This window comes from Kogia breviceps, chromosome 4 (genome assembly GCF_026419965.1).
Source record: "Kogia breviceps isolate mKogBre1 chromosome 4, mKogBre1 haplotype 1, whole genome shotgun sequence".
NCBI lineage: Eukaryota > Metazoa > Chordata > Mammalia > Artiodactyla > Physeteridae > Kogia > Kogia breviceps.
Window position 1 is genome coordinate 26,008,629 of NC_081313.1, and position 27,853 is coordinate 26,036,481.

At 41.3% G+C, this 27,853-nt stretch overlaps 1 protein-coding gene across 3 annotated transcripts in view; it reads left to right on the top strand.

The window, feature by feature from the left end:
- Window positions 1–27,853, top strand: part of PDZD2 (PDZ domain containing 2) — a 388,118-nt gene that overhangs the window by 327,361 nt on the left and 32,904 nt on the right. For all 3 annotated transcript variants that reach the window (XM_067030849.1, XM_067030851.1, XM_067030850.1), the window contains 9 exons: window positions 5,707–5,818; window positions 12,292–12,437; window positions 15,904–16,023; window positions 16,836–16,950; window positions 19,786–19,859; window positions 20,004–20,229; window positions 21,265–21,382; window positions 23,024–23,156; window positions 27,377–27,458. In XM_067030849.1, the coding sequence (XP_066886950.1) occupies window positions 5,707–5,818; window positions 12,292–12,437; window positions 15,904–16,023; window positions 16,836–16,950; window positions 19,786–19,859; window positions 20,004–20,229; window positions 21,265–21,382; window positions 23,024–23,156; window positions 27,377–27,458 (1,126 nt within the window). The remainder of the gene's footprint in view (window positions 1–5,706; window positions 5,819–12,291; window positions 12,438–15,903; window positions 16,024–16,835; window positions 16,951–19,785; window positions 19,860–20,003; window positions 20,230–21,264; window positions 21,383–23,023; window positions 23,157–27,376; window positions 27,459–27,853) is intronic.

Consider the following 27,853-nt stretch of genomic DNA (forward strand, 5'->3'; position numbering starts at 1 on the left):
TGTAGTATAGTCTGAAGTCAGGGAGCCTGATTCCTCCAGCTCCATTTTGCTTTCTCAAGATAGCTTTGGCTATTGGGGGTCTTTTGTGTTTCCATACAAATTGTGAAATTTTTTGTTCTAGTTCTGTAAAAAATGCCAGTGGTAGTTTGATAGGGATTGCATTGAATCTGAAGATTGCTTTAGGTAGTAGAGTCATTTTCACAATGTTGATTCTTCCAGTCCAAGAACATGGTATATCTCTCCATCTATTTGTATCATGTTTAATTTCTTTCATCAGTGTTTTATAATTTTCTGCATACAAGTCTTTTGTCTCCTTAGGTAGGTTTATTCCTAGATATTTTATTCTTTTTGTTGCAATGGTAAATGGGAGTGTTTTCTTAATTTCACTCTCAGATTTTTCATCACTAGTGTATAAGAATGCCAGAGATTTCTATAAATTAATTTTTTATCCTGCTACTTTACCAAATTCCTTGATTAGCTCTAGTAGTTTTCTGGTACCATCCTTAGTATTCTCTATGTATAGTATCATGTCATCTGCAAACAGTGACAGCTTTACTTCTTCTTTTCCTATTTGGATTCCTTTTATTTCTTTTTCTTCTCTGATTGCTGTGGCCAGAACTTCCAAAACTATGTTGAATAAGAGTGGTGAGAGTGGGCAACCTTGTTTTGTTCCTGGTCTTAGTGGAAATGGTTTCAGTTTTTCACCATTGAGAACGATGTTGGCTGTGGGTTTGTCATATGTGGCCTTTATTATGTTGAGGAAAGTTCCCTCTATGCCTACTTTCTGCAGGGTTTTTATCATAAATGGGTGCTGAATTTTGTCAAAAGCTGTCTCTGCATCTATTGAGATGATCATATGGTTTTTCTCCTTCAGTTTCTTGATATGGTGTATCATGTTGATTGATTTGCGTATATTGAAGAATCCTTGCATTCCTGGAACAAACCCCACTTGATCATGGTGTATGATCCTTTTAACGTGCTGTTGGATTCTATTTGCTAGTATTTTGTTGAGGATTTTTGCATCTATGTTCATCAGTGATATTGGCCTGTAGTTTTCTTTCTTTGTGATGTCTTTGCCTGGTTTTGCTATCAGGGTGATGGTGGCCTCATAGAATGACTTTGGGAGTGTTCCTCCCTCTGCTGTCTTTTGGAGGAGTTTGAGAAGGATAGGTGTTAGCTCTTCTCTAAATGTTTGATAGAATTCGCCTGTGAAGCCATCTGGTCCTGGGCTTTTGTTTGTTGGAAGATGTTTAATCACAGTTTCAATTTCAGTGCTTGTGATTGGTCTGTTCATATTTTCTATTTCTTCCTGGTTCAGTCTCAGCAGGTTGTGCATTTCTAAGAATTTGTCCATTTCTTCCAGGTTGTCCATTTTATTGGCATACAGTTGCTTGTAGTAATCTCATAATCTTTTTATTTCTGCAGTGTCAATTGTTACTTCTCCTTTTTCATTTCTAATTCTATTGATTTGAGTCTTCTCCCTTTTTTTCTTGATGAGTCTGGCTAATGGTTTATCAATTTTGTTTATCTTCTCAAAGAACCAGCTTTTAGTTTTATTGATCTTTGCTATCATTTCCTTCATTTCTTTTTCATTTATTTCTGATCTGATCTTTATGATTTCTTTCCTTCTGCTAAATTTGGTGCTTTTTTCCCTTCTTTCCCTAATTGCTTTAGGTGCAAGGTTAGGTTGTTTATTCGAGATGTTTCCTGTTTCTTAAGGTAGGATTGTATTGTTATAAACTTCCCTCTTAGAACTGCTTTTGCTGCATCCCATAGGTTTTGGGACGTCGTGTCTCCATTGTCATTTGTTTCTAGGTATTTTTTGAGTTGCAGTTTGATTTCTTCAGTGATCACTTCGTTATTAAGTAGTGTATTGTTTAGCCTCCATGTGTTTGTATTTTTTACAGATCTTTTCCTGTAATCGATATCTAGTCTCATAGTGTTGTGGTTGGAAAAGAAACTTGATACGATTTCAATTTTCTTAAATTTACCAAGGCTAGATTTGTGACCCAATATATGATCGATCCTGGAGAATGTTCCATGGGCACTTGAGAAAAATGTGTATTCTGTTGTTTTTGGATGGAATGTCCTGTAAATATCAATTAAGGCCATCTTGTTTAATGTATCATTTAAAACTTGTGTTTCATTATTTATTTTCATTTTGGATGATCTGTTCATTGGTGAAAGTGGGGTGTTAAAGTCCCCTACTATGATTGTGTTACTGTCGATTTCCCCTTTTATGGCTGTTAGTATTTGCTTTATGTATTGAGGTGCTCCTATGTTGGGTGCATAAATGTTTAAAATTGTTATATCTTCTTCATGGATCGATCCCTTGATCATTATGTAGTGTCCTTCTTTGTCTCTTGTAATAGTCTTTATTTTAAAGTCTATTTTGTCTGATATGAGAATGGCTACTCCAGCTTTCTTCTGATTTCCATTTGCATGGAATATCTTTTTCCATCCCCTCACTTTCAGTCTGTATGTGTCCTTAGGTCTGAAGTGGGTCTCTTGCAGATAGCATATATACGGGTCTTGTTTTTGTATTCGTTCAGCCACTGTGTGTCTTCTGGTGGGAGCATTTAAGGTAATTATCGATATGTATGTTCCTGTTCCCATTTACTTAATTGTTTCAGGTTTGTTCTTGTAGGTCTTTTCCTTCTCTTGTGTTTCTTGCCTAGAGAAGTTCCTCTAGCATTTGTTGTAAAGCTGGTTTGGTGGTGCTGAAGACTCTCAGCTTTTCCTTCTCTGTAAAGGTTTTAATTTCTCCATCAAATCTGAATGAGATCCTTGCTGGGTAGAGTAATCTTGGTTGTAGGTTTTTTTCCTTCATCATTTTAAATGTGTTCTGCCACTCTCTTCTGCCTTGCAGGGTTTCTGCTGAAAGATCAGCTGTTAACCTTATGGGGATTCCCTTGTGTGTTATTTGTTGTTTTTCCTTTGCTGCTTTTAATATGTTTTCTTTGTATTTAATTTTTGATAGTTTGATTAATATGTGTCTTGGTGTGTTTCTCTTTGGATTTATCCTGTATGGGACTCTCTGTGCTTCCTGGACTTGACTATTTCCTTTCCCATATTAGGAAAGTTTTCAACTATAATCTCTTCAAATATTTTCTCAGTCCCTTTCTTTTTCTCTTCTTCTTCTGGGACCCCTATAATTCGAATGTTGGTGTGTTTAATGTTGTCCCAGAGGTCTCTGAGACTGTCCTCAGTTCTTTTCATTTTTTTTTCTTTCTTCTGCTTTGCATTAGTTATTTCCACTATTTTATCTTCCAGGTCACTTATCTGTTATTCTGCCTCAGTTATTCTGCTATTGATCCCATGTAGAGTATTTTTAATTTCATTTATTGTGTTGTTCATCATTTCCTCTTTAGTTCTTCTAGGTCCTTGTTAAATGTTTCTTTCATTTTCTCTATTCTATTTCCAAGATTTTGGATCATCTTTACTATCATTATTCTGAATTCTTTTTCAAGTAGACTGCCTATTTCCTCTTCATTTGTTAGGTTTGGTGGGTTTTTACCTAGCTCCTTCATCTGCTGTGTGTTTTTCTGTCTTTTCATTTTGCTTAACTTACTGTGTTTGGGGTCTCCTTTTCACAGGCTGCAGGTTTGTAGTTCCCATTGTTTTGGGTGTCTGTCCCCAGTGGCTAAGGTTGGTTCAGTGGGTTGAGTAGGTTTCCTGGTTAAGGGGACTAGTGCCTGTGTTCTGGTGGATGAGGCTGGATCTTGTCTTTCTGGTGGGCAGGTGCACGTCTGGTGGTGTGTTTTGGGGTGTCTGTAGCCTTATTATGATTTTAGGCAGCCTCTCTGCTAATGGATGGGGCTGTGTTCCTGTCTTGCTAGTTGTTTGACATAGGGTGTCCAGCACTGTAGCTTGCTGGTCATTGAGTGAAGCTGGGTCTTGGTGTTGAGATGGAGATCTCTGGGAGATTTTCACCGTTTATTATTACATGGAGCTGGGAGGTCTCTTGTGGACCAGTGTCCTGAAGTTGGTTCTCCCACCTCAGAGGCACAGCCCTGATGCCTTCCCCAGAAGAGCAGGGCTGAGGCCGAGAGAAGGCTTGTCATGTCTCCGTAACCGGCCCCCTGACTGCTGAGTGAGCCCGTGAATGATTATGAGGGCTGAGAAGTTTCACAATCTGCCGTCTGAAAACTGGAGACCCAAGAAAGCCAGTGGTGTAATTCAGTCCAAGTCTGAAGAAGGACTTTATTGGGCAGAAGAGTGTTTGATTTCTTCCTGTTCTATTACCGACCCTCCTGAGTCAGACCCCAACAGGAGTCTTTCCTCCTGGTGCCCATAGAAGGATCACAAGTTCAGATGAGAAGCAAAGGAAAACCTTAGTCTTTGATCTGAGAAGAGAGAAGGGAGAGGTGAGAGCTCACGCTCTAGCATACACTCCCCCGGAATGCCATGAATCTTATCTATTTTAATTAATATGACTTTTTTCTCCAGAACCTCTAAGGAAAATAAAATTTCAAATGAGAAGGCTCATTTGTTTGATGTATCTCCTAAGTTTTGTACATGTAAATTTACCCCCCAGATATTTTTATAACCACTCTCAAGCACGTAAGTCTCCTTCTCCTCTCTAATAAGCATAGCTCTTCTTAGCATGTTGGGCTTTTCTCAGATGGAGGACCGAGGGGCCTTGGGGTCATCCTTTTTGCATAACCTCTTGGTGTCTGATAATGTAAACATACAACTTACAAACACGTGGGCTGACTTTATAGATGCCTCTGTGCTGGTGTCCGATAATGTAGACATACAACTTACAAACACGTGGGCTGACTTTATAGATGCCTCTGTGCGTCCTGGGTGGTGCTTGATTCTGGAAGGTATTTAATCAGTACTCAGGAGTGTTAAAAAACAAAATTCAACCGAGTAAATTTGAAGATCGAATTGGCTTTATTCATCAATTCATGTCTCGGGCAGCATCCCATCTAGAAAGGAGAAAGGCACTCTAAGAAGTTGTACAAAATGGAAGGTTTTATAGACGGAGAGAGGGTGGGGCAGAAGTTACAAGGCTGGATTCTTTCAGGCAAGGTTACCGTCCCTCAAGGAGAAACGGGGTTTCAGGCAGATTACCTCACTGACCAGGAGATTCCTGGCTGACCGGTTTAAACTCTACTCCTGGGAGAGGCTGGAACTGCAGTTCCTTTAGGTATGAAGTCTTGGTGGGGCTCAGCACAAGCAACTCCATTTTGGGGTTGTTGTTTCTTTTTAATGGGAGTGTAACACATGGAATATCTCGTTGATCCAGGGTGTAGTTATTTGGCTGCCACAAAATCAAGGCTTTACTGTACTTCAAGAATTTTAGAATTGAAAGTAAAATTTCTGGACAGTTTGTACTGTAGGGAAAAGCACTGGCCCACCAGTCAGGGGACCTGCAGTCTACTTGTGGCTTTGTGACCACCTGGGTGACCTTGATCAACACATTTTCTCAAGAAACAAAATGGCCCCATGGGCCCGTTCCAGTTTGAAACCTCCCTGATTCTATGCTGTGCGGTGAAATGCATGCTGAGGAGGAACTTGTCAGTGTGAGGCTGTGTGGTTCCAGATTATCTGAAGGGCTGTGCTTTGATCCCATGAACCTTTTTTCTCATGTGACGCCTGTATTGCTGCTGCTTGAGCCTGAGATAATGTCTCAGAGGAGGTGGCAGAAGTGGCCGCAGGCTAGCCTCTCCCATCAGCTCTGTGCTTTCTACATTTCAGATGCCTGGGACAGAGGACCCCCAAGATGCATGCGGCCCCGAGGAATCCAAGGGGCCCTTGGAAAGTCCGAAACAAGGAAGCAGTAAAATGAAGCTCAAGAGTCGTCTTTCAGGTATGTGGACTCTTTGCCTGATACACCTGCCTGAAATGGAGCTTCCAGCCTCAGGAGTTTGGGAAGATAAAGTCATTTGCAGGCTGAGCTCTTTTTTTCTTTAAAACCTCCAAATTCTTTTTCCTGTTGATGGTGCATGCACCCCGCATAACAATCACCTTCAGCCTGGCTGCCCACGTCAGTATTTTTATTTGAGTCATAATGTAATGAACGTCAGCATCTCTGTTTGCCTCTGCTTAAACATAAATTTCCTGTAGTGTTTGGTTCATTTACTTCAACAGGACTTAAGGTGACCCTTTCACTGTGGAATACTCCCGATGGCCTATCTTTCCAGCAAACATACCTCTTCCTCAAACCCCTGGCCCGTGGGAACCTGGGGCAAAGAGCTATTTATTTAGTAACAAATCTGCATCTCAACTAAATGGGGTAGGGGAGGGGGGGAAATGGAATGGAGGTGTAGTTTTTATAACAAGTAGATTTGACATTTCCTGGGCATGTCATAGCAGCTGGCCTAGGCCCTGAGAGAGAAAGTCAGAGGCTGTGTGTGGGGACTTTTGTGGGTCTGAGGCACTTTAGCCTTGACAGGCTCTTTCTATAGAAAAAGAGGGAAAAACCCCGCAAATTATATTTCATGGCTGCACTGGTTTAAAGATACAAGCTGGATTCATTATCATCTATTAATTACTATTATGTTCATTTTTTTTTCTCCTGAATTTAAAAGAAATCAAAACATTTTTGCGGGCCCCTAGAAATGGCATGGGCCCTCAGCAATGTGTCTGCTGGTCTTATGGAGAAATCACCCCTGGCTACCCAGCTGTGAAAGACATCTGGTCTAGCAGGAAAAGCAAGAGTTTGGAAGCTTGGTGGAATCAAGTTTACCCCTCAGCTCTTGAGTTACCTTATGACCTCGGGCTGGTTATTTAACCTCCCTGAACCTCCACTCCCTAGCCTAAGAAAGGATATTATCATCCTGACTTTGAAAGGTTGAAACAAACAAAAAACACACATAAAAGCACCTAGTACAAAGCAAGGTGTATCGCCACCCCCCAATATGTCAGTTTCATCTTCCTGCCGTCTCTGGCTGCCAACCAAGAGCATCTCCAACCCACATTGCCTGCCCCCTACTATTCTCAGGTAAGGTGGCAGGTTTAGGACCATAAAATACATCCATTAAAAAAAAAAAAAACTCAGTGACAAAATTAATTGCTTTGTATTTGCAACTGAGAATAATTAGGTAGTGTCTATCTGACTGAGTGTTAGGATATGGGTTTGCCACAAAAAGCAATGTGATGATCAGAGGCTGATAAGACTAGAGGGAAAGGTCATGTTGAAGGTCCTCACATGGAGAGAATGACCCCCCCCTCAGCCCCGAGGAACAACTGAGAGAAATACATCTAAATCCTATGTGTGTTTGCAGTGGGGAAGGAGGTCTTTAGGTCAGCTGTCTGATCAGCACCTTATAAACAGTTCCCAGGGGAGGGTCATAGAGCTCTGGGGAAATACAGGGACCTTTGAAACCAGTGCAGTCACATTCCTCATTTTATGGATGTGACCAGAGAAGTTAAGGGGATCCCAAAGGTCACTCATTCAGTCTGCCTTCCAGACAGAGTACTTCCTACCCACCCCTTGGCTTCCTGAGGAACTTGGAGAGAATCCCATTCCCCAGTCTGGGGCTTTACAGTTACAGATGTGGGGAGGGGATCCTAGCTGACGACCTTCCAGATCTATGATTCTCGATGTTCATACTATTAATTTAGAATGTGCAGGACATTCGGCTGAGTGGTAAATCCAGAACGGGCTACTGTTTGCCACAAATGGATGCCACCCTCTCTTCCTGTGTTTTTCCTAGACATCCAAGGCCATAACACGGAAATATAGTAGAAGAAGCACATGCACAAAGTCAGGAAGAACTGTGTGCAATTCCCAGCTCTGCCATTACTGGCTGCGTGACCTGGGACAGGTGACTTAACTTCTTTGGGTCTCAAATTTTTCACCTGTAAGATGAGGGTTATAATTGCAAATCAATGTGAATGCCTTCTAAATGCTGGGCCTCGTTGGGAGCTCCAGTTGAGCGAATGCATATGGTACCGCCACTCCAAACTGCGGCAGCAGTAGGCCTTCACCGCATGGTAGCTGCCATTGTTATGACTGTCATCGTTAATATCACATTCATCATTGTCATTTTCATTATCATCATCATCGTTCTCACTCCCTCTCAAGAGGGGAGGATGCTTGAATGGGTTCAGATCGGAAGATTCTCAAGAACTTGCAGGTCATGATAAGGCACGAACAAGGGGTATGAAGACTGAAATCTCTCTGAGTTGTGATACTGGGGGAGGCATCCAGAGGATGCAAGATAAAGGATGGCCGGTATATTGGCGGGGCTTGGTAGAACATAGGAGGAGGAAAACCCGGGTCTAGACTTGGGACAGAATGCGTGAGAAATACTTAGGGACGATGGGGAAAATAATTGGTTAGAGAAGTTTTTGGCAACTGTTTTTCTGCCTCAGCTATCTGAAAGATCCAGTAATCCAACAGTAACAACGATTCAGTCCAGCAGAGAGATTTGGGGGAAGGAGATTCTTGGCATAGGACGTGATGGTGTGGGCAAAATTGGGTAAAACTTCAAGTGATAGTTATATGCTTCCCAGTTTGGGAAAGGATGTGGCTAGAGGACAAATCCTCTCCTTTGAGGATCAACAGGCTAGAGCAGTGAATTCATGTAGCAGGATAGTGGGAGCTAAGACTGGAAAAGTAATTTGGAGGCACGTTAAAGAGGCTTAAGGAATTGGTTCTCCATTCAGTGCTTTGAAATATGTTCAGTCTAAAGACATTTGAATGCAGGAGATTTTAATGTGATCACCTCCTAATTTCTGTGTCCTGTAAACCTGGATATTTATTTCATATTTTCTTAAGCGAGCCACTCTGGTATTCACATATCGGTATATTATCTACAGACACTACCGTATGTGGTTTCTCTTCTATCAATGGCAAGTGCTTCCCTGTCAGCTCAAAAGGAATTTTCTTCTAATAAATCTTTTTCAGATGAGTAAGCATGCCAAGATAGATTAATCTGGTCATGAATTATTAAGTCATGAATTATTAAGGAGGTTCTGTAAAGAGTTTCCAGCCATTTTCACTAAGATTTTGGCCAGTCTGGCTCCAAAATGACTAAAGCGATTTCATGGAACATTTTTCCTGATATTCTAACCAGAGTTTTCTTTACTTCATACCTCCTTTTTTGCCAGCAGGGTCCCTTTTAACTTTGGTATTTTTGATTTATCCATGTTAATGCCTTAGGTTTGTGAAAATGAAAATTTTTCTTTTGATTGCAAAGGAATTTCAGGTGTTTGAAAAGCTGACATTTGTATCACAAAGTTAATATGTAGCTTTTGAAAAACCAGGCTTTTAGTGATGTCCATTATAATATAACTGTATCAGCCCTGTTCTAACTTTTCATCACTTATCATCAATATATTATATATTTTTTAAAAGAGTACAGAATCATCTTGTTTTATTCCATGAAAAACTTCCTGAGAAATTTTTAGATAAATTGAAATTTTAAGTCATCAAATGAAATGTTACATAGTCTAGGAGAATTTGATATTTCAAAGAATCTATAAGTATATATAGTTATATACACAAACACATATATATACGTGGCTCTCCACATATATATAGTGTATAATATAAACATCATAATATGATTATAACTACATTCAATGTAATTGATCCGTCATTTTAAAGTCCCTTAAACCCTCATACACTGTTGGTGGGAATGTAAACTGGTGTAGCCACAGTGGAAAACAGTATGGCAGTTTCTCAAAAAACTAAAAATAGAACTACCATATGACCAACCAATTCCACTCCTGAGTATATATATTTTTAAAAAACTAATACACTAATCCAAAAAGATACACGCACCCATGTTAACAGCAGCATTATTTACAATTGCAAGATATGGAAGCAACCTGAATGTTCATCAGCAGATGAATAGATAAGGAAGATGTGTGTATATATACAATGGAATATTACTCAGCCATAAAAAAAGAACTAAATAATGGCATTTGCAGCAACATGGATGGACTTGGAGGGTATTATGCTAAGTGAAAGAAGTCAGACAGAGAAAGAGAAATACTGTATGATACCACTTATATGTAGAAGTTAAAAAATACGACCAACTAGTGCATATAACAAAAAAAGAAGCAGACTCACAGATATAGAGAACAAACTAATGGTTACCACTGGGGAGAGGGAAGCGGGGGAGGGGCCATAGGGGTAGGGGATTAAGAGGTACAAACTATAGGTATAAAATAAGCTACAAGGATATATTGTACAACCCAGGGAATATAGCCAATATTTTATAATAACTATGAATGGAATATAACCTTTAAAAACTGTGATTTACTCTATTGTACATGTGTAATTTATATTATACATCAACTATACTTCAATAAAAAATAAATTAAATTTTTTTAAAAGATTAAAGTCCCTTAAACTATCTTATTTTAAAATAGTGTATAATATAAACTAAGTATGATAAAGATGTCTTTAAAAATCATTACTATAATGATTTCTTAAATAAGACACAAGTACTAACCATAAAGGGAAAATATATGTTGTTCTACATTAAAATTATGAACTTCTGTTCATCAAAAAATACCATTGAGAGAGTGAAAAGGCAAGTCACATACATGGAGAAGATATTTGCAATACATAGATCCCACAAAGGACTCATATCCAAAATATATTAACAATAAAAAAAAATAAAACTCCTGTAAATCAACAGAGAAAAAGCCAATAAAAGAATGAGCAAAGAAAAAAAATAATAAAATTTTCTAGTAGTAGTCCAATTAAAAAAGTAAAAAGAAGAAAAAAGGAATGAGCAAAAGACTTGAACAGCCTCTTTACAACGTTAAAAAAGAAAAACAGGCCTTCCCTGGTGGCGCAGTGGTTGGGAGTCCACTTGCCGATGCAGGGGGCACGGGTTCGTGCCCCGGTCCGGGAAGATCCCACATGCCGCCGAGCGGCTGGGCCCGTGAGCCATGGCCGCTGAGCCTGCGCGTCCGGAGCCTGTGCTCCGCAACGGGAGAGGCCACAACAGTGAGAGGCCCGCGTACCGCAAAAAAAAAAAAAAAAAAGAAAAGAAAAACAGCCAATGAATACTTGAAAAGAAGCTCAATCTCACTAGTGTTCAGTGAAATGTAAGTTATGAACCATAAGGAAATACCATTATATATCCAGCAGAGTGGCTAAAATTAGAAAGACTGACACTGCTAAGTGTGACAAGGAAGTAGAATAACAAGTGCTCACACACCCTGGTGATCCTGCGTGGTGAAAGGGAACACACACCTGTAACCCCCCCCACGCCTCTCCTAGGTACATCCAACAGATATGTCACAGAATGTCCAGTAACAGTATTCTAGATTGGGGTCAGCAAGCTTCTGCCCACAGCTGTATTTGTATAGCCCACAGATAGAAATGCTTTCTACATTTTTAGTGCACTGTAAAAAAAATTTTAAAGAATGTGTGACTGAGACCATTTGTGACTCATAAAGCCTACAACATTTACTATCTGGCCTTTACAGGAAAAGTTTGCTGACCCTTATTCTAGATCTGAAACTGGCAACAAATCAAATGTCCATCAGCAATAGAATGGATAAATAAATTGTGCTGTTTATACGATGAAATAGTATGCAGAAAGGAGATGAACAAACCATTGGAATGCAGCAACATGATGCAATTTCACAAATAGTAAGAACGAGGAGCCAGATACCAAAACGAACATATTGTATGTGTTCATTTATATCAGGTTTGAAAATAGGCAAAAGTGATCTGTGGTGTTAGAAGCTGGGATAATGGTCACCCTTGGGTGAGGGGGTTAGTGGCACAAAAGGGGATTTGGGGATCTGGTAATATTCTATGTCTTAGTCTGGATGTTGGTTATTGGCATACTCATGTTGTGGAATTTCATGGAACTGTATGTACACTTAATGATTTCTGCCCATTTCTGTAAATTGTTATACTTTAACTAAAAGTTTGTTTCAATAGTCATTGCTATACATGGAAAAAGGCATCCCTCAATCATGGAACTCTACCAACCACAAAGTGATATTCCTCCAGCACTAAGAAGTCATCTATTGATAGCATTCTCACTATTGTTTATTGCCTTATCAACCACAGCTGCATCTTACTTGGATGAAACATATACATTGCCCTTTTTGAAGCTGTTCACTTCAAAAACGAGCACTTTCTTCAGAGTCTGGCATTATGGCCTCAGCACGCACCAAGCTTATGCAGAGCTTGACGGTAGAGTGCAGTGAGCTGGGCGCTTTGAAAGTATTGAAGCTTTGGACACCAGGCCGTCTGAGCAACCATGAGTGTGGGTGGCAATCAACAAGTTTATACCTATGTATGCTCTTAAGATTCTCTTCATTCTAAATCAAGTCATGTTTTCCCTCTGTTTTTTCAAGGGGGTGTGCACCGTCTAGAGTCTGTTGAAGAATATAATGAGCTGATGCTGAGAAATGGGGACCCCCGGGCCAGGATGTTGGAGGTCTCCCGAGATGGCCGGAAGCACTCTCTCCCCCAGCTCCTGGACTCGACGGGCACAGCACAGGTAGTGCAGCACCGTGGAGCCCCTGGCTTTCTTATCCAGTCACAGCTACTCGGTTAGGGATGGAAGAGCAGGTTTCCAGCCCTGGGTCTCCAGGTTTTCTTTTATTCTCTCAGAGACCAGCAGGAGCTTCCGTGTTCTGAAGACCTGTCCGTCTATGAGGGCCAGGGGTATTCAGGACTAGAGATATAGTATGGTCAGTGAGATCTATCCAGGGAGGCTAGAAGGAAGTAGTCAGCCTAATATTTGAAAATAGAAGAGAAGAAAAAAAAACACCTTGATCCTCTTTCTACTGTGTGTTTTGGAAACGAGAGCTGCTTTCAACTGCCAGGAGACAATGGCGCCTCACGGTCTGTGGTGAGAACCACCATCTCTTGTTTAGTGGGTGTGTCACGTGTCAGCATAGCCTGGTGGGTGGGTGGGTGTGGAGACGTGTGAGGGACGGAGGCGGTTGGGTGTGCCTGTGCTATGCCTGGGGTCCTACCTGCTATACGGTCATGGCTCAAACAGCCAAGGTCAGAAGAGGCTGCCGAGAGGGGTGAGGAAGGGGGGGGGGGTGTTAATATTCCAGGGCCCGTCCCCACCAGAGCTCGGGGCTCCACAGCCCTTCTCAGGGGCTCCTCCTCAATCCCATCATCCTCAACCCAATAGAAACTGGGTAGATGTCTCATAACCAAGTTGGAGGCAGGCTCAGTCTCTGGGGAACTTGTGGACTGCCTTTGAGTCCTGGCGCCATCAGCCAGAGCGCTCACGAGGAGTCCTTGACATCTTGTCCCCAGGCCTGTAACGAAGTGGAGATGGAGGAGGAGGGAGTGGCTGTAGTGACACCCGTAAGTGCGTGGAGGCTCAGATAGTTGAGTTCTAAAAGACCTGGCTCAGGGCATCTGGGTTGGGCCCTTGCTTTTTGTGTCTCACCTTTTTACAGGTAGGACAACTGAATCCCAGAGAGGTTGAGTATTTGGCTCCAAGCGATGCACCAGAATCCCTGTGCAGGGAGTTTTGCCTGACCAATAAAATTTAAAAGTGCCCGTGTTTCAGGGGCAGCTGCTGATTAGGCTGTCTTGTGTTGAATCCCCCCCAATGGCAACTTGAATTGGGGCACCGAGCAAAAGCAGAGCAAAAAACTTTCATAGGGCCTGGTTAGAACTCCTCCAGACCCGTGTCTGGAGACAAGTCTGTGGCCTGTGCGGAGTGACCCAATTGGATCAACAGAGGCCGGGGGGAGATCAAGAAGCCGTAGGAGAGCCGCGTCGTCAGATGATTTTAGTTAGCGAGGAAGGTGAGAGCGGATCTGCTGCCATCATGACCAAGGATGTCCAGCATTGAGGTGCTGATTTCCTACCTGACCCGCCGAGGAAACCTGACCATATTTATAGCCCAGGAATACCTATTTCTTCTAACCAGGCTTCTAGGAACCAGGAAGCACAGGCTAGTGAAGATTTTAAAGAACAAACTTTTCTTTTTCCCTCTTCAAGTTGTTCTTTCCCTTGTCTTCTTATTTTCTGCCTTTTTTTTTCCCTCCCAGAATTCACCTTTCCTTCTTTCCTTCCTTCCTTCCTTCCTCCCTCCCTCCTTTCGTTTCTTTCTTTCTTTCTCTCGTTCTTTCTTTTTCTTTATTTCTTTCTTCTCTCCCTCCACTAAAAAGTATTGTCTAGAATAGAGCTATCCAGGAAAGCTTTCTGCAGTGATGGAAATGTTTTATGGCTGTACCGCCCAATATGGTAGCCACGTGTGTCTTTTAAGCACATGAAATGTGGCTAGTGAGACTGAGGAGTGCATTTTTTATTTTAATTCATCTTAATTTAAATATAGATAGCCACGGGTGGCTAGTAGCTGCCATATTGGACAACAGAGGTCTAAAAATGTAGTGGGACCCCTGAAACTCTTCAAGAGAAGAGTGAAGCATGCTGGCCTCTGGTTCCCAAAGGGGAGGTGGAATGAGGTGATGCTGGAGGTTGGTGATCAGAGAAAGAATTCCCTTATGAGTCTGCACATGAACCTCTGTATTTGAGAGCTATGTCTGGCTATTCCCATGACAGTTTCGGTAAAAGGGTGGTAACCTGGCCAAGCCAATGTCATTTTTTTTAATGAATCAGAGTCTGGGAGGCCAACATGGCTGACAGATAATTTTGTAAAACAGCAAAATACAATTGTTCTAAGTTGCCAAGAATACGAAAATATCATTAGCAGATATCTCATTTCTAACTTTGAATGTAGAATATGCTAATTAAGGATAAACTATTTTCTAGTGTCTCTTTTCTCATATTAAATATGAAATGATTTTTTTTTGTTTATGCTAGAATATCTGTGTCGTTTAAGCAATCTATTATTCTAAGAAGAATAGCGGGGCTTCCCTGGTGGTGCAGTGGTTAAGAATCTGCCTGCCAATGCAGGGGACACAGGTTTGAGCCCTGGTACGGGAAGATCCCATGTGCCACAGAGTAACTAAGCCCATGCGCCACCACAACTACTGAGCCTGCGCTCTGGAGCCCGCGAGCCACAACTACTGAACCCACATGCCCCAACTACTGAAGCCTGTGTGCCTAGAGCCCATGCTCCTCAACAAGAGAAGCCACCACAATGAGAAGCCTCTGCACCTCAACGAAGAGTAGCCCCTGCTCGCCACAACTAGAGAAAGCCTGCACGCAGCAACGATGACCCAACACAGCCCAAAATAGATAATAAAATAAATTTTTTTTTTAAAAAAAAAGAATAATTGCAAGGAGCTAGATTGTCACTATGCTTTAGCAAGAGATTCATTCAGTCCCTTGTTATAAATAGTGCACCCTGCTTACACACATGGATATGGTGGGTGATGAACAGGAAAAAGAGATCAAGATTTTGAGCTGCTGTGTGCCAGGAAGGGAAAGTGTGGCTTGTGGGAAAGTATTTTATTTTCCAAATGTGAAGGATTAGAACTAAAGCTGCTGCAGTCTCTCAGTGGGATCTTTTATACTAAATAACAGTTGTCTGGGTTTGCGGTTTGGGTTTTATAAGAAATAAGGGCTTGCTGAGTTTTGAGTGAGTGAATTAAGCTTAAAATGGTGAGATACTTTCTAACCATGATTGTGAACTTGGGGTGGGGCGAGGGTGACTTCCAAGGGAGAACCCAACCAGAGGATGGTCATTCTGTATCTCCGAGGCCTCTCGGTTTCCGGTTCCTAACTCCAATCCAGAAAGCGAGACGGAGGATCTGTGGAGTAGGGTCAAGGAAAGAGCAGCTCCAAGTGGTTGCCAAGCAGTTCTTTGTGGGGGGAAGAAAGCATGACAGCCAGTCACAGTTGGGGCTGTTCCTTCAATGTTCTTTATAATAAACTTTATTTAAGCCACTGGACCAGATATGGACCAGAGGGCAATGGCTGTCTAACACAAAAGACAGCTGAGGTTTTCCAAATCTGAGTATATTTTTATGCCAGAGACCACAGCAGGATGAGTGAGACTACCTCTGACCTCATGTGCCGACTTCTAGGAATACCACATTGTGAAGAAGTCCACTCGCTCGCTAAGCACTACTCAGGTGGAATCTCCTTGGAGACTCATTCGGCCATCGGTCATCTCTATCATTGGGCTGTACAAAGAAAAAGGCAAGGTGAGCTCCTTTCTGTACACTGTTTTGCTCTCCAGGTAAATGTTAGCATATATGTTTTAAATCGTTACTTTTAGTGTTGTTTTTACATGAAATAAAAAGTAAAAGGTATAAAGAAGAATAGATTAAGTGGTCTTTGGGTGGATTTGATTGGATTCCCTGGCACCCTTTCCTGTGAGCCTCCAAGTGACATCATACCATATTTGCCCTTATGATTTCAGGAGTCACCATCTGGCAGCTAGGGCACAATCAAGAATAGGGTAAATGCCGCAACTTTTACCACTGTTGAAAGAAAGTCAGACCCTGCAGCTTCAGAGAATAATCCCAGTTATCCTTTTGAATGAATTTCATGGCATTGCCATTATTATAAGAGGAATAATATAAATAATTTGATATTATACAAATATCAAAATATCCATTTTGATATTATACAAAAGCAAAAGAATAAAACAAGTGTGGCACCTGCACAGTGTGAAATGACTCTCATGAGCTATTAGTTGATCCATGTGAAATTGACATCTTTGGAGATCAAAGATTGTCAAATCTAGGCAATTTCATATGTTTACCTAAAACTTCCACCCTTTAATGTAATGCATAGCTAGCACAATGCAAGTGGATCTGAGGAGGGAAATGGTGAAGGGAACGCAAATTTGACTTTACAGCTAGTTAGCTTAACTCTGAGCCTGTTTGGGAAGGACACCTCAGTTAAATACTACAATGAGAAGGGTGCCCTCAGTGAAATACCGCAATGGGAAAGGATGCCCTTAGTTAAATACCACACTGACAACCTGGACCCCCACCTCCTTTGCGTGTAGGGCCTTGGCTTTAGCATTGCTGGAGGTCGAGACTGCATTCGAGGACAGATGGGAATTTTTGTCAAGACCATTTTCCCAAACGGATCAGCTGCAGAGGATGGAAGACTTAAAGAAGGTAGGAGAAGGCCTCTTGGTGGTCCTCAGTGCCAGTGAGCTTTGATTCCAGGAGAATCTGCCTCCTTGCAGGATGTGAAGCAATTGGCACAGCAGCTAAGTCTGTGGGCTTGGTAGTCTGGTAGATCTGGGCTGAATCCAGCACTTACTACATCATGACCTTGGACAATTGATAGAACCTGAGCTTCACTTTCCTCTGTTGTAAACTTGGGATATTAAGACGTACCTTGAGGAGTTGTTGTGAGGATTAAATGAGACATTATGTGAGAAGTGGCTTGATATTTTTATTTGGGTCTTTAAATGTCTGTCTTGTCCCCTGGGTCTTTGATTGTGTTCCTTGCGTTGAAAATTCCTGAGAGTTTGCAGTGCATTCTTGCTTTGGGGCTGGAGTACAGAAACATCTTTTACATGCTCCATAGCACCTACCATTTTGCACACATGTAAACATACTAGACAAGCACTTTTTTGCTCCCAGCTTTATTGAGATATAATTGATGACTGCGTGTATTGAAGGTGTACAACATGATTTGACACACATATATTGCAAAATGACTGCCAGACAAGGTTAGTGAACACCTCCATCACCTCATATAATGACCTTTTGTGTGCTTGTGTGGTGAGAACATTTAACATCTACTCTCTTAGCAATTTTCAAGTATATAACAGTCTTGTTAACTATAGGCCCCATGCTGTACCTTGGATCCCCAGAACTTGTTCATGAATCCTGATTTTTCTCCTCCTTATTCCATACTTCCTGCATGGAATGATTGAATTACTCTATTTCTAGTTACCTTCAAAAATGCTGTGACTGTTCAGTTCAACTGGTCCAACGATAGGTGCTGTTGTGTTTAACCAGATTATTTTCTTAAAACTGATTAAGAGTGAATTGGAGCCTCCTTTTTTGTAGGTAGAGCAATCCCAGAAGCCTGTGTGCTAACGATAATCTGTGACCAGGCTTAATTTTTTTTTCATTAATTTATTATTTTTGGCTGCATTGGGTCTTTGTTGCTGCTCGTGGACTTTCTCTAGTTGCGGCAAGCAGGGGCTACTCTTTTTTGGCGTATGTGGGCTTCTCATTGTGATGGCTTCTCTTGTGGAGCATGGGCTCTAGGCGCGTGCCTTCAGTAGTTGTGGCATATGGGCTCAGTAGCTGTGGCTCAGAGGCTCTAGAGCGCAGGCTCAGTAGTTGTGGCGCACGGGCTTAGTTGCTGCGCGGCATGCGGGATCTTGCCGGACCAGGGATCGAAGCCGTGTCCCCTGCATTGGCAGGCGGATTCTTAACCACTGCGCCACCAGGGAAGCCCAGGCTTAATATTTTGATGGCAGAATATTTATTTCTGTCTCAGAGGAAGGGTTAACTCCCAGGTGGTGTTTGTGTCTAGTTTCACAACAATGTAAAATTTTAGCCAAGCATTTTTATAATGGATGTGCCATGTGTTCACTTGATTGAAATTCATCCTGCAATAACAGTAGAATGGAACAAAGTGGAGGGAAAAAAAAAATCGATAGGAGAGGTTAACAGCACTTGCTTCTCCTAAATACTGTATTTTCATATGTATTCACTTACAATAAATAGAAGTCATCAGAATGGATTTTCAACCTGTTGGATGATCTGTCTTTTAAATAATCTTGCAAAGATTTTTAAGAGCATGAGCCATTATGTTAATGTTTCTACCCTTTTCCCAGGTGGAAACATACCAAAAACCTTGCCTAGTTGAGTAATTGGTTATACCAGGTGATTTTAAAACAGATTATTTCACTTATTTTACAACTTCTGTAATTGCATTAAAGAGAAGGCACATAACAAATGGGTGGGGTACTGCTACCTTTTTCAACTCATATCCAGGATTCCTTTAATGGAATACCCCATGTGCTCCTGGGATTGGCTGTTCATGAGAGGAGAAAATGTGTATTCTTAGGCTGCTTTGTACTTTGCTGTAAGTAAAGGGAGTTCCTCCTCTGTACCATACTGCTGTGCAAAGGTTCATCTATTCTTCTCTCTTGCACATCCTTGTTGTGTTTTTGATGAACTGCTATTCCCCAAAACAGACCAGGTCACAAGAGTACAAAACCGGAAACTAGCTCTGTTAAGTCAACAGGATGTCCAAGTTCTTTTATGTTCCCAGCAGACACTATCAACAACTTGAAAAATGACCTATGCCTTCTTGGAGTTGAAGATGAGTCCAGGATAGTTTGAGAGAGAAGAGAGAAAGAGAGCGAGAGAGAGAAAGCCATTTGATATTAGTCTACAGTAATCTCTTAGATAGAAGTGTATAATAACTAGCCAGCTTAATGACCTTGAGCATCATCAGTAAGACCAGGCATCTAGACTATGGGGCTGGATGTAGACGTGGGGCTGCCACTCCTAAATAATATCTCACGAGTTTTTTTGTCTCTATCATTTAAACCATTTTTCACACGCCATGTCTTTCTGCAAATATAGGCAAGGCTTCTCACATGTTACGTGTGTTTGTGCTTCACTGCCAGTGGGTTTAAGTTGTAAAACAAAAACTATAAGAAAAGACTAGGAAATCAGTTTTTGTAGTTTGATCTCTAAATGTAGAACATCTATTATCAGACTTGGCAGTGGCTAGAGAATAAGATCTTGATGCTTCCCACAGTTGTTTTAGTCAAAGATGGAAATATAGAATTACTGCAAAAAAATATGCATTGTCATTTATTGTCCCATTTTGTGACATCCCTAGGATGTCACAATAAAATGCATCTTATAGAGCTGTAAATCAGGGACCATATGGTATCTTATTCCAGTACTGACCAAGCAGATTCCAGTAAACAAAAACTTGATGTTAATGTAATTCTCAAATTTGGTCACTAGGGGATGAAATCCTAGATGTAAATGGAATACCAATCAAGGGCTTGACATTTCAAGAAGCCATTCATACCTTTAAGGTAATGACATTCTTATTGATCCTCTTGGTCTTCTTTGTTTGTCGTTATTTCCTTCTGGTTTGGGTTTGGTGATTTTTTTTTTTCGCCCTTTGATAAAAGGACAGCCTGAATGTTTTAGCCCTTCTTTCTTCTTGTTTTTTTCAGCAAATCCGGAGTGGATTATTTGTCTTAACGGTGCGCACCAAGTTACTGAGCCCGAGCCTTACACCCTGCTCCACACCCACTCACATGAGCAGATCCAGCTCCCCAAACTTCAACGCCAGTGGGGGAACCTCAGCGGTGGGTACCGATGAAGGCAGTTCTTCGTCCCAGGGACGAAAGGCCCCGGGGCCAAAGGACAGAATTGTCATGGAAGTAACCCTCAACAAAGGTGACACCAGCTTTTCCCCACTTTTGTTATATTCTCTCAAATAATAATTTGTAATCTGTTCTTAGGTTAATTTTTTATATTTTTTTTCTATGAATTGCTCCTTTGGAACACTCTGCTACCAGCAACATATGTTATTCTCTAAATGGACAGTAGGATCAAAAGTAGAGCTTTTAGTCATTTTACGAAAGTGAAGGGAAGTTATCAGTAGCACAGTTTTTTAAGCTCTCTCCAGATGAATCACGGTGTGTCAGAGACTCATGCGAAAAACATCGCTGACTAGCTTAATTCTAGGGCTAATAAAACATTTTAAAGGATGAAGAATATAGTCAAGAATACATGGGCTTCCGTGGTGGCGCAGTGGTTGAGAGTCCGCCTGCCGATGCCGGGGACATGGGTTCGTGCCCCGGTCTGGGAAGATCCCACATGCCGCGGAGCGGCTGGGCCCGTGAGCCATGGCCGCTGAGCCTGCGCGTCCGGAGCCTGTGCTCCGCAACGGGAGAGACCACAACAGTGAGAGGCCCGTGTACCGCAAAAAAAAAAAAAAAAAAAAAAAAAGAATATAGTTAACACCAGTAACTGAAAGTCCTGGGTGACACCAAATGTTATCACTTTTAATCTTTGTCTCCTTTTCCTCCCTACAAGCTATAGAAATATGGTGAGCAATTAAATAACCAAGAGATTAGTTGCTAAAAAGAGAGGCGAAAGAAAACCTAAAGTTGTGTATCCAGAATAGAAAATATTACTTGGACTCTGCCTATTTCCAAAAACAGCTTCGAGGAGGCTCTTTAGACTTAGAAGAGGATTGACCATTGAGTAATTCACAGTCCATAGTTAGCCCCTGGCTCTGCCGTGGACTCATTAACAGAATACGGCCCTATTGACAAAGAAAAGCAAAATTTGTATTCTGAGTCTGGTCCAAAAATAAATGGTTATTGGTCAACATATACATAAATGCCGTTTCAAATCACTTAATACTGCTTTTCAGTTTTTGTTGTTGTTTTTAATTTTGTTTTCTTTCAATGATGCCTCCCACAGAGCCCAGAGTTGGATTAGGCATTGGTGCCTGCTGCCTGGCCCTAGAAAACAGCCCTCCGGGCATCTACATTCACAGCCTTGCCCCTGGATCAGTGGCCAAGATGGAGAGCAATCTGAGGTTGGTTGTAAACCTGAAAGTTTAGAGTTCTGGTGTGTTTGTGAATATGCAAATACATACGTATGTAAGATACCTGCCCTATTACATTCCCCTGTGGGGTTCTAAATGTTTGTATTATTTGCAGTCATGTAGCCAGGATTACAATCAAAAACATCTCCAAAGATGAAAAGATAATGTAAATGAAATTCGGTTGAATTTAAGAACTCCAGATCTTGGCTTTCCCTACCAATTTTGTTCTATTTGGACTCAGAAGTTCAGTCTCAGAAACCTGACACAATACAACTCTATATAGATATCTATGATTATCCAAATCTTTTCTTTCACTTTTATATTCAATTATGTAAAATGCATATGAGATACTGGGAACTTATCAAAATGGTTCAGAATCACTGGATACAAGAGAGTTCTGAAATCATGCCCTTGAACAGGAGGCCTTTATTATTCAGTACAATCTCCTGCACCTTTCCTGTTGTTTTATTCCTTTTTAAGAGGTGATGTCTAGATGCTTCTGTCTGAAATCACCACATGTCTGATTTCTCAGTTCGGCTAGTTGAGTTGTAGACTGGGTATTCTGTTTATACAAGAGAGGTTTAGGTATTCTATTATATAGTAATTGCAGTGGGTCTGTGCCCACCTAAACCTCACAAGAATGTACACGTATTGCACGAAGCACTCTGTGCAGACAGTATCATCTTTCTCCCCTCGAAGTTTCTAAGTCCTTGAGCAGTTGAGGAATTGTCAAAATGACATTCCTTGAGGTTGCCATTTTGGGGTGCTGTTAATAGATTGTATTATGTTTTTAGTTAATCATCAGAGTGAATTTCCATACCGAAAAAAATTTAGCAAATCATCCAAAGTACATTAAAGAAAATATACTTTTAGAACCCAAGGAAAAAAAATCCTTTAATGACATCCCAAGATGATGTTTCTTTCTTGAATGGTTCCATATGTCTGGAGCCTGCCAAATGAACATTCTTCAAACCCCACATAAAGAGTCTTTGTTCTCTTGTACTGAGTTCTCTCCCTATAATTTCAAGTCAAAATGGGCATCTTGTCCCCAATTTCTCATTTGTTCAAATTTGAAACGTTTTTACAAATTCTTGGGTAACCTTTGAGCTTCAGATATTTCCTTCTTAAATTATATTACAATAATCATTTCAAGATGGTAGGGAAAAAGAAACTGACGGTGGTCGAGGCACTGTCACTTGATGATCAAAAGGTAGACAGACCAGAGATCAACAGTGTGTGACATCTGGGTGACCTCTCTGAGCCTGTGGCTTTATCTAGATAATGGGAATAATAACACCTATTCAAAGCATTGTTATGTAAATCTCTCTGTATAGTGCCTGGCCTATACCATGTGTTCAAGAAATGGTAGCCTTCGCTGTTGTACTTATTATCAATTTTATTTAACTTTACTACTTCTGAAAATGCAGATAGATACGCGTAATGGTCTTTGTCAGTTTAAAACCTAATGTGTTTATGGCTGTGTTGCTTTTTTATATGTATGCAAAGATGAAAGGATGTCATTTGCTTTGTTAAAGTAATCAGACAAGATTTCATATTATAAACGTCTCCCAGAAGGAAATCTGGTAAAAAGCTAACTGTTACTGCAGAGAGTTGATCATGTTGCCTCCCTAGCCGCGGAGATCAAATCCTGGAAGTGAACTCAGTCAACGTCCGCCATGCTGCTTTGAGCAAAGTCCACTCCATCTTGAGCAAATGCCCCCCAGGACCCGTTCGCCTGGTCATCGGCCGGCACCCTAATCCAAAGGTGAAGTATTTCATACTGTCCTGAGTATGGGAAGACAGCTAATTTGTCCAGTAGCAATGACACACATGTTCCTAGGCCTACTCTTTGATGAGACAGTTCACCGAGCTGGGGATGGGAATCAGCCTGTGGCCACACAGTGACCAAGGTAACTGATGTACGTGGGAAATGAATCACTGATCTGGACTTCTTCATCTCCACACTCAGAAAATTTTATTAGAAAATGTGGACAATATGATCGGTGAATTTAAAATTTGTGGAAGGTAGGAGTGCTGGGTTCTGAGTAACCCCCAGCGGACTGTTCGATTTCTGGTGAGATACTTAACCTCTTTGGGTTTCTGCATCCAGAAAATCTGAGAGCAGTAAACTAGGTGATCTGTCCAGGCCATCCTTGACCTGAGCAAACTACTCGTGTAATTAAGGCTTAAGAGCCCACTAATTTTCTTTCGGCATCAATATCACATAGTTGGCCCCTACTAACTTGCAGATAATCATAGCCCCCGTGTCGTTGGCCTCTGCTATTTATTTGGTTGTATCTCTTCTATTTATGTGATTGCTTTTAAGTTTTTAAGCTAGCCACAGGACACTTTAGCAAGTTCAACTCAACCCACTTCGAGCACTAATTCTTGTTGTTTTTGAGCACTCCAGGTAAAAATCTTTTAAAATTAGCCTGTCTCTAACATGGTAATCAGGTTGTATTTTACAAAATTTGACCTTTCAACAACTCAGAATGCTTATTAAGAACATTAGGTCTTCCCAAGCCCGTCATGTGGCCACCCCCTTTGTATTATTTGTAGTATTATTTGATTACATCCTAAATGGTCCCAGGCTGCTGTACTGGATGGACTCTTACGTCATTTTAAGAGTAAGACGTCTGTGCCAGGAGACCTGGTAGGTCCTCCCATGGGCCACATCTGAGATTTCTTTAGTGCATTAACTTTATGGGGCCATTTTCACTGTCTCGGTGGTGTTCATTTGCTGTCCAGTTTCCCCTGTACAAATAAGCGCTATCCAGCTATGACTCCAGGCCTTGATTTGGGAAGGTGGTGTCAACCACAGTGCTTGAACAACGATTGCCATCAGCCTGGTTCAAATTCAACCCCACTACTTTCTTTCCCCCAGATCGTTTTCTCTTGTCTGCAAGCATTCTTTAAAATGTCTTACATTAAAAACTGATTGAATAAATGTCATTAATAGAAAATCAAGTCCTGCTTCCTCCATCTTTTTCCATTTTTTCTACTTGGCACTCCCCATTTTTCTCCTTTCTGTTCTGTAGTCCTGACTTCCCCTTAGAATCTGTTCAACTTTGTCCCCCTGCTGTCTCCATGAGTCTCTCTGGGTCACTTTTAACACCACTTTGCCTCATAGTCTCAGCTCCTCCCTCCGGGGTCCCCCCTTGGATTGCACTACCCACGTGGCCACTCCTCTCAGCTTAGGAAGCAGCCCAACGAGCTGTGGCTGACCCAGCACATCCCTCAGCAACATAAAAATTAAGTTCTCCGTGGGCTGCAGTCGTTGGCTTCCAGGCATGCCCGACTTCAAAATCCGTTCCAACCGAACACAGGTCATGATTTGTTCGGAGGTCGGCCTAATCTCAGCCCAAAGCATCTGCCTAATTTGCCAGTACAATCAAACATCAAAATGGCATTCCAGGGCAAAGCATAATAATCCTGGTGGACTGGTGGTCTGTGATCCCGTGGAACACATGGGTTGACTCATGTTTCTAGCCGCAGTAATACGGTCGTCAGGATGGTGCTGGAGATGTGTCCAGTGAAACCAAATTTCAGTATTTGTTTGACTGGATTTCATGTTTCCTCCTAGGTAAACATGGTGTTCTTAGTTGTAACATCATACTATATTTTCCTTTTGGTCAAGATTCCATTTTACGTTGAATGTATTTTTGTACCACTTATCCCAACATTTTATGCCAATAGTACATTTTGATACTAAATGTATGTGCTTCCTTAGTTTTCATGTTGTTCCAAGAGAAATACCACAAGGATTTTCTTTTCTTCTGTTTCTCATAATGACTGGAGCAGTGGCTACCCGATTGGGATATTCGAACCCTCCAGGTCTAGACAAGCTAAGATCTAGACCTGCTCGGGTGGCAGATTCTAGCTTACGTGAAGTAGAAGAAAGTAACAGAGGCTCATTATTAACTGGTCCTGCGGCTTTCAGCATGATTAGAGTTATCTAGGAAATCTTTCACTTGTTTCGAACCCCAGCCATTTTTTTCCCCACTCAGAAAAATAATTGCGAATATTGGAAGTCTAATATCAAGAAAAATTTGCAACCACTGTTTAATGGCTCAATGATACAAAATTACTCTTTGCTTTATGAAGGTATGTCAGGGGCGGGGAGATATGCCTGTGTGCATGTGTGTGTACATATTTATTTTCCTGTGACGACTCCTGGAGAGTGTTACCCAAAAGCTATGACGTGATAATGATTTATCTGTTAGGTTAAAGTGTCATGCTGAATCCTGTACAGAAATATTTATGTACTTCTTAAGGCAGATTGCAAGCTTATCCAAATATTATGTACGCTAAATGTTATTTTAGTACACAAAATGACCATGCTACATTTAAAATATTCTTTAAAAAAGGACCTATACAAGTTGCGTAGTTGTTTTTTAAAATATCTCATAGTTCAGCATGTATCAGGCTTTTTAAAAATCTTTCTACAAATAATTACAGTTATGGATAACAGCTGATGGGGGGTGGGGAAATCCATGAGTTTACCGTGGTCCCAATAAATATAGAAGGAAAAGGTTGTTATCAAATCACCGTTTTGAAAACTTCATTGCAATTATTGATTCAGCAAGAATAATCAATGATGTTGATTATGTTCAACATCATTGACGGAGTTTCAAATTGTCTCCTGCCAGATTACTCATTAATGACAGCGACAAAAGCAACAAATCCTGCGGAGAGATCTGCTGAACTCACCCGAAACAAGCACTCAAAGTTATCCCCAGTCATGAAGCACACTGACCCTGCGTGCCTCTGTGATGCACTGAGAAGGGAAAAGTTTTTGTAGTTTGGTAGTTTTTCTGCCCCCAAACGCATAATGTAAATCTAAGCAGGAAGAAACTATCAGACAACTGCTAACTGAGGGTTTGGATTGGCCTGGTTTCTTTCACATTGTCAACACCAGGAAAGACAAAGGCTCAGAACTGTTTGGGGTTAAAGGTTGCTAAATAGAGGTGAGACCGGGACCCTGGGTTGCCTGACCGCCGCCCTATCCCCACTGCGCCCTCCCACCACCACCCAAAGCACTTTTTTCTCTGAGGCATTGCTAGGCAAGGAAGTTGATGGGTGACAGGCCACCAAAGGTCCACCACAGATAAGGAGCTTGCACCAGAATGTAAATCGGTCACATCACTATACACACTGGTGAACTCAGTTGACATTTTTCCCCTGGCAAGATGTTGATCAAAGAAGTGGAGGGCTGATTTGCATTCTCGAGGAAAATCCTTATCTCGTGCCAGCCTGGCGTCAAACTTTCAGTGCATTATTTCCAGCCTAAAGACACATGCTGGGTGTCCCTGAGCATTTCTGAAGGATAGTATTAGGAATGTGAAAGGTATATTAGACGGTCGTTTACGTTAAATTTCCTGAACGTGATAATAGTATCAGGGTTATTTAAGAGAAGGTCCTTGTTTTTAGGAGATACTTGCTAAATTATTTAGGTGAAGGGTCACGATGTCTGTAACTAACTCCCAAATGGTTTGGTAAAAAGTTATAGGGGTGTGTGTGTGTGTGTGTGTGTGTGTAACGATGGAACATAAGTATAAATGTTGCAGAATGTTAAAAAATAGTGAGTCTAGGTGAAGAGTATACTATTCTTGTGCTACTCTTGAAAGTCTTACCTAAGTTAGAAATTGTTTAAATAAAGTTTAGGAAAAAAGAATTAGAAGTCAGTGTTCTAGAGAGAGGCGCATATCAGCCATGGTGTTGGTAACTAGAGCCGAATGCTTTGCTTCCTGAACTTGGGAACCCTTTGAAGTTCTTGTTTTGAATACTGTTGTTCGAAGCCATCGTTAACCCAGCCATACCACCTTACATGCCCTGATTTATTGCTTCAGGGGGTGGTCATAGTCTTTGGCCCTGCAGTTTTCCTCTTTATCTGCACTCCAGCCTCTGACTCTGGCCCTAGCTACTTTGATTGGGGAAAAATAAATAAATAAAATCGTCTAATTTGTGCTTTCTGCTGACAATCAGGTTTCCGAGCAGGAAATGGATGAAGTGATAGCACGCAGCACTTATCAGGAGAGCAAAGAGGCCAATTCCTCTCCTGGCTTAGGTACTGTAATTGCACGTATTCATTCAACATTCAGAAGAGTTTCTCACTGAGTTCCCCCCAGGGGAACTCCCCTGCACAGTGTTATTGCAGTCTTGGTAATTATCACATTTGGCGAAGTAGCTGTCAAAGAGATTCCGTGCTTTCTCTTTGCTGCAGCTGCTGCTTTTGATTTGTGCAGTTATTTAACATGCTGTATTAAAGTTCCACCCATGCATGCTTCTTACACTGCTTTAAGATAATTGGCAAAAATGAGTTAGCAGCATTTCAGGTGTTTATGTACGATTCACTTGAAATGTTCTAGGTGGAAATGAAGTGCTACCAAAATACCAGCTGTTTCGGTAGACACGGTACAATCCATCCAAAAACCTGGGATTTAAATTAAAAGTTTGAATTAA